Source organism: Triticum dicoccoides, chromosome 2B (assembly GCF_002162155.2).
Source record: "Triticum dicoccoides isolate Atlit2015 ecotype Zavitan chromosome 2B, WEW_v2.0, whole genome shotgun sequence".
NCBI classification, from domain to species: Eukaryota; Viridiplantae; Streptophyta; class Magnoliopsida; order Poales; family Poaceae; genus Triticum; species Triticum dicoccoides.
In genome coordinates, this window is record NC_041383.1 from 706,393,944 (window position 1) to 706,403,802 (window position 9,859).

The following is a 9,859-nucleotide window of genomic DNA, read 5'->3' on the forward strand; positions in this document are numbered from 1 at the left end:
TACGATCTAATCGTGGAGGAGAATATTTGAGTTACGAGTTTGGTCTTCATTTGAAACAACATGGGATAGTTTCACAATTAACGCCACCTAGAACACCACAGCGAAATGGTGTGTCCGAACGTCGTAACCGTACTTTATTGGATATGGTGTGATCTATGATGTCTCTTACTGATTTACCGCTATCATTTTGGGGTTATGCTTTAGAGACGGCTGCATTCACTTTAAATAGGGCACCATCAAAATCCGTCGAGATGACGCCTTATGAACTATGGTTTGGCAAGAAACCAAAGTTGTCGTTTCTTAAAGTTTGAGGCTGCGATGCTTATGTGAAAAAGCTTCAACCTGATAAGCTCGAACCCAAATCGGAGAAGTGCGTCTTCAGAGGATACCCAAAGGAAACTGTTGGGTACACCTTCTATCACAGATCCGAAGGCAAAATCTTTGTTGCTAAGAATGGATCCTTTCTAGAGAAGGAGTTTCTCTCGAAAGAAGTGAGTGGGAGGAAAGTAGAACTTGATGAGGTAATTGTACCTTCTCCCTTATTGGAAAGTAGTTCATCACAGAAATCAGTTCCAGTGATTCCTACACCAATTAGTGAAGAAGTTAAGGATGAAGATCATGAAACTTCAGATCAAGTTACTACCGAACCTCGTAGGTCTTCCAGAGTAAGATCCGCACCAGAGTGGTACGGTAATCCTGTTCTCAAAGTCATGTTACTAGACCATGATGAAGCTACGAACTATGAGGAAGCGATGATGAGCCCATATTCCGTGAAATGGCTTGAGGCCATGAAATCTGAGATGGATCCATGTATAGAACAAAGTGTGGACTTTGGTAGACTTGCCCGATGATCAGCAAGCCATAGAAAATAAATGAATCTTTAAGAAGAAGACAGACGCAGACGGTAATGTTACTATTTACAAAGCTCAACTTGTTGTGAAAGGTTTTCGACAAGTTCAAGGGGTTGACTACGATGAGACTTTCTCACCCGTAGCGATGCTTAAGTCTATCCGAATCATGTTAGCGATTGCCGCATTTTATGATTATGAAATTTGGCAGATGGATGTCAAAACTGCATTCCTGAATGGATTTATGGAAGAAGAGTTGTATATGATGCAACCAGAAGGTTTTGTCGATCCAAAGAGCGCTAACAAAGTGTGCAAGCTCCAGCAATCCATTTATGGACTGTGCAAGCCTCTCGGAGTTGGAATAAACACTTTGATAGTGTGATCAAAGCATATGGTTTTATACAGACTTTTGGAGAAGCCTGTATTTACAAGAAAGTGAGTGGGAGCTCTGTAGCATTTCTGATATTATATGTGGATGACATATTGTTGATTGGAAATGATATAGAATTTCTAGATAGCATAAAGGTATACCTGAATAAGAGTTTTTCTATGAAAGACCTCGGTGAAGCTGCTTACATATTGGGCATCAAGATCTATAGAGATAGATCAAGACGCTTAATTGGACTTTCACAAAGCACATACCTTGATAAAGTTTTGAAGAAGTTCAAAATGGATCAGTCAAAGGAAGGGTTCTTGCTTGTGTTACAAGGTGTGAAGTTGAGTCAGACTCAATGTCCGACCACTATAGAAGATAGAGAGAAAATGAAAGTCATTCCTATGCTTCAGCCATAGGTTCTATCATGTATGCAATGTTGTGTACCGGACCTGATGTGTGCCTTTCTATAAGCATTGTAGGGAGGTACCAAAGTAATCCCAGAGTGGCGCACTGGATAGCGGTCAACAACATCCTGAAATACCTAAAAAGGACTAAGGATATGTTTCTCATTTATGGAGGTGAAAAGAGCTCATTATAAACGGTTATGTCGATGCAAGCTTTGACACTGATCCGGATGACTCTAAGTCGCAAACCGGATACGTATTTGCATTGAATGGAGGAGCTGTCAGTTGGTTCAGTTCCAAGCAGAGCATCGTGGGGGGATCTGCGTGTGAAGTGGAATATATTGCTACTTCGGAGGCAGCAATGAAGGAGTTTGGATGAAGGAGTTCATATCTGATGTAGGTGTCATACCTAGGCATCGGGTCCAATGAAAATCTTTTGTGACAATACTGGTGCAATTGCCTTGGCAAAGGAATCCAGATTTCACAAGAGAACCAAGCACATCAAGAGATGCTTCAATTCCATCCATCATCAAGTGTCGGAAGGGGACATAGAGATTTGCAAGATGCATATGATCTGAATGTTGCAGACCCGTTGACTAAACCTCTTCCACGAGCAAAACATGATCAACACCAAAGCTCAATGGGTGTTAGAATCATTACTATGTAATCTAGATTATTGACTCTAGTGCAAGTGGGAGATTGAAGGAAATATGCCCGATAATAAATTTATTATTTATTTCCTTAATTCATGATAAATGTTTATTATTCATGCTAGAATTGTATTAACCGGAAACTTAGTACATGTGTGAATACATAGACAAAACATATAGTACCTAGTATGCCTCTACTTGACTAGCTCGTTAATCAAAGATGGTTATGCTTCCTAACCATAGACATGTGTTGTAATTTGATGAACGGGATCACATCATTAGGAGAATGATGTGATGGACATGACCATCCGTTAGCTTAGCATTATGATCGTTACAGTTTCATTGCTACTGCTTTCTTCATGACTTATACAAGTTCCTCAGACTATGAGATTACGCAACTCTCGAATACCGTAGGAACACTTTGTGTGCTACCAAATGTCACAATGTAAAAGGGTGATTATAAAGGTGCTCTATAGGTGTCTCCAAAGGTGTTTGTTGGGTTGGCATAGATCAAGATTAGAATTTGCCACACCGTGTTTCCGAGAGTTATCTCTGGCCCCTCTCGGTAATACTCGTCACTATAAGCCTTGCAAGCATTGTAACTAATGAGTTAGTTGCAGGATGAAGTATTACGGAATGAGTAAAGAGACTTTCCGGTAACGAGATTGAACTAGGTATGATGATACCGACGATCGAATCTCGGGCAAGTAACATACCGATAACAAAGGGAACAACATATGTTGTTATGCGGTTTGACCGATAAAGATCTTCGTAGAATATGTAGGAACCAATATGAGCATCCAGGTTCCGCTATTGGTTATTGGCCGGACATGTGTCTCGGTCATGTCTACATAGTTCTCGAACCCGTAGGGTCCGCACGCTTAACGTTCGATGACGATTGGTATTATGAGTTTATGTGATTTGATGTACCGAAGGTTGTTCGGAGTCCCCGATGTGATCACGGACATGACGAGGAGTCTCGAAATGGTTGAGACATAAAGATTGATATATTGGACGGCTATGTTCGGACACCGGAAGTGTTCTGGAAAAGTTTCAGATAAAATCGGAGTACCGGGGGTTACCGGACCCCCCGGGAAGCTATTGGGCCTCATGGGCCTTAGTGGAGAAGAAAGAGGGCCGGCCAGGAGGTGGCGCATGCCCCCTTGCCCTAGTCCGAATTGTACAAGGGGAGGGGGCGGCACCCCCCTCCTTCCTTCTCTCCTCCTCCTCCTTCCCCCTTCTCCTTGTGGGAATAGGAAAGGGGGCGATTCCTACTTGGAGTAGGACTCCCCCCCTTGGGCGTGCCACCCTTGGCCGACCTCCTCCTCCCTCCCACCTTTATATACAGGGAAGGGGGGACCCTATATACACAAGTTGATCTTTTAGCCGTGTGTAGTGCCCCCCTCCACAGTTTTCCACCTCGGTCATATCGTCGTAGTGCTTAGGCGGAGCCCTGCACCGGTAACTTCATCATCACCGTCACCACGCTGTCGTGCTGACGGAACTCTCCCTCGGCCTCAGCTGGATCTAGAGTTCAAGGAACATCACCGAGCTGAATGTGTGCAGATCGCGGAGGTGCCGTGCGTTCGGTACTTGATCGGTTGGATCGCGAAGACGTACGACAACATCAACAGCATTACTTAACGCTTCCGCTTTCGGTCTACGAGGGTACGTGGACACACTCTTCCCCTCGTTTCTATGCATCACCTAGATAGATCTTGCGTGATCGTAGGAAATTTTTTGAAATTACCATGTTCCCCAACACTTATACCCTAGAAACATCAGGGGGAGCCACGAAACCACTTTTCCACCAGCGCAACCTTCTGTACCCGTGAGATCCCATCTTGGGGACTTTTCCGGCGATTAGCCGGAGGGGGAATCGATCATGGAGGACTTTTACATCAACACCATTGCATCTCAGATGAAGCTTGAGTAGTTTACCACAGACCTTCGGGTCCATAGTTATTAGCTAGATGGCTTGTTCTCTCTCTTTGATTCTCAATACAAAGTTCTCCTCCACTACAAGAAATATGTCAACTTGTGACCTTGACTATTGGTCACTGAAAGGTCATTCTTTTTCATTTGTGACCTTTTTGGGACCAAAAACAGAAGGTCAAAAGTTGGCGGTCATAAACTGAAATTAACGACCTTCTCTGTGAGAAGGTCGTAGACATTTACAACCAAAACAGAAGGTCGTTAAACCCATGACCTTTTGTTTTGGTCACTGGCTGTCTGACCAGGCCACGTCGGATCTGACGTGGCAATCTGACATGGCAAAATTGCGACCAATTCAAAAGGTCACTGGCAAGATTCAGCCCGATCCGATTAGGTGTTTTACATGGGCCGAGCCCAATAATTCAACCTATTTGTGTTTTTCTCTGTCAATTTTTGTTCAGGTTCATGGGCCAAGCCCTACAATTCGGCCTTCTTATTTTCTGGGCCTAGGCCATTTTGCATTCCGTTTCATTTAGCCTTTTGTTTTTGTTTTTCATAAATGCACAATATTCCAGTCCACTATTGTTTGGGCCATAGCCTTTTTAGAGCCCAAATATTATTCAATCCAATAGATGAACATTCAGCCTTTTTCATTCATAGATTTCAATTTTACACATTTCAACAGCAAACAATCAATAATTCTCACAATTAAATGATCAAATCCAAAAATCACTCTATGAAACTCACAACAGCACATCTGCACGATCCATCAAGTGTACACACAATCAGAAACAAATACAGAGGAACCAAAACATGGTGGCAACATCAACTAAAACTATTGTGCACATCTCCAGGCTTCTTATGATCTTCGATCACAACAGCACCCACCTCGACGACATTAGATCCTGATCTACATAAATTATTAGTGAGATATAGTGAAAGTTAAATGATTGCCAATAAAAAATATCCATTCAAGAGAATAAAAATTACACATAAGTGCCCAAATGCCTTAGTTGAGTAAACACTAAGCATGGCATGGCAAAACGTACTAAGCATGGCATGGCAAAATGTACTAAGCATGGCATGATAGGCACCAACAATACTAACATACAGGTACCAGCAATCACATGCAAACTGGTATGGGTCAACAATAGCAACAAGGCTACGAAGAACCACACAGGAAATGGTTAACGCCAACAAATGCAACGGGCCTATCATAAACCACGGAAACTAACATATCATCTGGATATCTGATCATTTATAGTGTCGAGGATCTAACAGTGATCCTGGATCTGGAGTGACTCAAGGGGGGTGGGCTGGGCAGGGGGAGCGCAACTCGCAGGTGGGGGTATCAGAGCATGTCGTCGCTTGCCTCGCGCTGGTGAAACTTGTTGGTCGTGTTCGCTGTTATAGTCAAGCAGCAACCTCTTGTACTTGAAGGCCTATAATATAAAATGGATAAGTTAGATTGATTACTGTAGGTGCAACACATTTTCTGGAAGAGGCATAAACATGAAATGAAATAGATGTAGTATCATCACTACATGAATGGAGCATTATACTTGGAAGGAAAAAACAGCATCATGTCACCAAGCAAACACTACTTGACAGGAAACTGTGCATTTCGTCCTTGTATCCATTAGTAGCAGGATAGCAGTAATGATTCACATGGCACGAATAATTCATTATGAGGAAACATGTTGCTAGGTATGAAACAAACTATTTACAGAGGTAAAATGGACACATGTACAATACATAGCTTGCTCTGAGCAGGAAACACTAGTGCTCATATGCCAAAATCAACGGCTATACTTATGGACGATAGTAACAAGGTAAAAGATCAAAGAAAGCACTTTCTAAGATATCATCATTTAGGGGCATTTACATCACCAATGTGGCAAACTGCAAAGCTGGTCAGCAGAACATATTTGTCACTAGTTAAAAGCATATTCTCGTTCATGCAAAACTATAGTCAGCTCTATTTCAAAAACTAGAAGCAAACCAACCGCCCTTCAACATTTCTGTACTATCTAAACCAACAAAGATGTCAACTCAAATACTTCTAGAAATCAGTGCCCATATGCACTTGTAGGTTGCAGAAACACTAGAGTTTCACCACAACAGTGCACAGACTGCAACAGATGAATAAACAAATTAAACAACATGCCACAATTTCCTCAGTGCCTACAATGCCACTGTGATTCATTGACATTGCCAGGGGCAAGGGAAGCACCCAGCGAGTGTTTCTACAAAGCTAGAGAGAGGGATAGCAGCAAAGCAGAGCGGACCTTGGTCGTCTTGTGCGGCAGCCTGAAGGTTGTCCACCTCCTCGTAGCCTTCTCCTCGCCATCGCCATGGTCGTGGTCAGGCAAAGACAGAAGAGGTCGGGTTTGCAGCAGGACGCAAGCTCATCATATTCATCCTTGCCATAAATGTACAGGAAGACATCTCCGATCATGGTATACGCGATAGAGACCGACCTGGGAGAGTAATTCTGGGAAACACAATGTAATGCACTGATGGCTCACAATGATGGCTTTGGCATAGCAGAGAGCAAACTAAATAAAAATGGCTTAGTTCACCCACTTGAATAGAATAACAACTCATGTAAACATTTAATCAAAATGTGAAGCTTTGGTTTCGGTCAAGGTTTAATCAAATCGACACATACAAAACTGAACCAAGACCTGATCTGTTTCATTTATAGCTGCACAATTGCAAGTATCATCCAGATCTGGGAGAGGGGAAGCTCACCACGCTAGGAGAGCAGGAGGACGCAATTGTCGGTCCACGCGCTGGAGGATAGGAGGTCTTGCTGCTCCACCTCCTCCGACCAGGAGAGCTCGTCGGGGGCGGACGCGTCAAGGAGGACGACGCCCAGCACACTACGAGATGGGCGGAGAATGGGGTTCAGGGCATTGCTTGCGTGTTAACAAACTTTAAGAAAACCTCAAAAAAAATCAGATGCGTCGAGCATGGCACATACCCCAGCAGCATGGGCTCATGTCTAATGTATGAACTATTCTTCAATTATTTCTAAAGAATATATATTCTTTAACTAGTTTATCGTTACATAGTGTTTCCCAATTACCATGCTCACTAATGGAGAATGAGAGAGCTAAGTCAGACTCTCCGGTCATGTACCCAGAAATAACCTATCTAGTGCACATGTACCCAGACTAAGGATCTGGCGTGGATCGAGCGGAGAGGATGGGGGAGCTCACCTCGCAGCAGAGCATGTGGTTGAAGGAGCAGCGGGCGAGTTCGGGGGCGAGGCTGAAGGGGCCGAACACGGAGGCTGGCCGTGGCTGGTCGAAGGAGCGTGTGATCTCCGTCACTGCAGCTTGTGGGATAATAATAGAGCAAATTAACTAGAGTTGAAGCTGGTAAACAGGAGAACAAGAGCATTAGATAAAGTTCCACCAATGTCCAAGCATCTTTTATTTAGGATCAAATTAAGCTCCACAGAGATGTATAAATACAATATATATGAGACTATAAAGCATGCTTGAGACTGAGACTAGATTTAGAAATGAACAGTAACATAGAAGACAAAAAATGTGCAAGATACTCTTGTCAAGTGTAACTTATGCCAGGTCTGAATTGCCATATATGCAGTAGTAATTAGAATGAGTCAAATGGAACAGGCTACTAGCAGAGAGTAAGAGCATGCCAACCAGATCGACTTAGCCTAGTCGGAGAACACTAGCTAGGACTAGCCCCTTGCAAGCATATTTGAATTAATGGTAGATTAAAAGTGACACGTGCAATGCAACTGTATCATATACATTGGCTTAAATGTGGTCTCAGTATCTAGAGATCGCCTTCCACAAGCAATGCATACAGCTTAGGTAGTCAGATATGCTTAGGCAATACAGTTGCCATTATTTATTTCACCAGCACATGCGCAACAAAAACATCACGGAGGATTGATTTTGACCGACTTCCCTGTCAGTGTCAAACTTGCGGTGTGAGAGTCTCGGTGCTAAAATCTGAATGTATCGAGGGCATGCCGACAGGTATTCATGTACCTGCATCAAAAGAAACAATAGAGCACATGTAAGGCAACACTAGAAACAAGCAAAGGAGGTAGTATCTGCATATATAATATAACTGGAAAGTAGCTTCATGCCTAAGACAAATGGATGGGTCAGTCACTTGACTTGACGATGTTCTTCATGCAGATCTTTCAAGCACTTGCAGTTCTTCATCCAGTTGAAGAATCCACTTCATGCCAGTATGCCACTACACAACATCAACCGGCACAGAGCTGGAACTTCGATGGCGATCACCACTGAGTTCCGATGCGGGGATAGCAGGGATGCCAGCAGGTTCAGGTTGCCGCGCGCCATCTGCGCTTTGTATGCCATCCAAGGCTCTTCTCATGTAGACCGTAAACCCGACCCCGATAAGAACGGCGATGATGGCAGAGATGACGTTGTAGACTATCTCCACTGCTGTCATCCGACGTTGGTCATACTTCAGGTCCGCTAGTGCAAGGATCAGCCGGCCACTACACAAAAAGCAGGACAAGGCAGCAAAATGATATTGGTTAGGAGGGAGTATTTGATCGGCCAGCTGCTCAGTACTACTGAACAACACAAATGTTGTTCTGTCTTCTTATACTGTATTCCAAGCTAATTGTCGATATCCTAGTTAGTGTGGTGTTGGATATCTGAACTCTGAATCATACCTGTAGATGTTGACCAACGCGTCAGGTACCATTCCCAGAACTGAGCCACAAATGTAAGGGGTGAACTTGATCTGGGTGATGGTTGCAACATAGTTGAACATCACATACGGGAACGGCGAGAGTCATAACAGCGCAACCACCCGAAACTGCTGGAACCGTCCGCGGCACGGAGGAAGGAGGGGTACCATCCGCGATTGCGGTGGCCGGAGCCGGCGACCTCGATGGCGGTGCAGGGGCGCACGAGACGAGACAGCGGCAAAGTTCCCTTCCCTTGGGAGAGCAAGAGAAGGTGGGGGCGGCGGTGCTGGGGGGGAGGAGATCATCGGCGGTGGGGTTGGGATCAGGGCCGCGAGAGGAGGGCGTGGGCGGAGTTGACGGGGAGGGAGAGAACAAGGGAATCGGGACGTCGTCGGAGGAAGAAAGCGGTCTAAGTAGGCGATGGCCAGGAAGATGCCTCCTCCGGCCCCCTCGCGACGACCCTGGTGCCGCCACCACCGGTCGCCCGCCACTTGGATGAGCCCCGCAGGTCGAGGCTCATGCACCCTCCCGCGTCGTCGGGGAGCAGCGCAAGGGCGTGGCCCCGAAGGCGGAGAGGGGGCAAGGGCGCGAGCGGATGGAGGGATCCGAAGGTGGGTGGAGCACGGCCGTGACATCGCGGCTGCGGCGGGGGATGGAGCGGCGGTGGAGGACGGGCGCTTGGGTTGGATCTGGATAGGGGAGAAGGGGAAAGAGAGAGGCGGTGGAGAGGGGAGAGAGAGGCAGGCGTGGTCTGTTAGGGTTTGGATGGGGCTGCTGAGAGGTGGACGGTTCAGATCGGCTAGAACGGACGGTTCAGATCGGCTAAGGGGGGTGATCCGTGGGAAGAGCCCTGATTGGTTTAGAAAATTTATGGTTTAAAATAGTTTTCTAAGTACTAAAACTATGGGTGTTTTGTGAAGCAGCTGTCAAAAATA

General features: G+C 45.2%; 1 protein-coding gene and 1 long non-coding RNA gene across 2 annotated transcripts; both read right to left on the bottom strand.

Annotated features, from left to right (window-relative positions):
- Positions 1–6,619: 6,619 nt before the first annotated feature.
- On the bottom strand, positions 6,620–8,326 carry LOC119365750. The gene is made up of 4 exons (XR_005175748.1): positions 8,111–8,326; positions 7,438–7,596; positions 6,968–7,098; positions 6,620–6,771 (listed from the first exon to the last, which is right to left on the bottom strand). It is a non-coding gene; the product is annotated as an uncharacterized LOC119365750 (long non-coding RNA).
- A 24-nt stretch (positions 8,327–8,350) lies between these two features.
- LOC119365748 lies at positions 8,351–9,605 on the bottom strand. Its single transcript, XM_037631390.1, has 2 exons — positions 8,907–9,605; positions 8,351–8,726 (listed from the first exon to the last, which is right to left on the bottom strand). The coding sequence occupies exons 1-2, from the start codon at positions 9,005–9,007 to the stop codon at positions 8,459–8,461; spliced, it is 369 nt and encodes a 122-aa protein (XP_037487287.1). The 5' UTR covers positions 9,008–9,605; the 3' UTR covers positions 8,351–8,458.
- Between the last annotated feature and the right edge of the window lie 254 nt (positions 9,606–9,859).

Bases quoted from the DNA above. Each gene is read 5' to 3' on its own strand.
- LOC119365748 (XM_037631390.1), bottom strand. From the start codon at position 9,007: ATGTTCAACTATGTTGCAACCATCACCCAGATCAAGTTCACCCCTTAC. The intron at 8,727-8,906 runs GTATGATTCAGA...CTTTTTGTGTAG, and splicing joins GCGTTGGTCAACATCTACAG to TGGCCGGCTGATCCTTGCAC.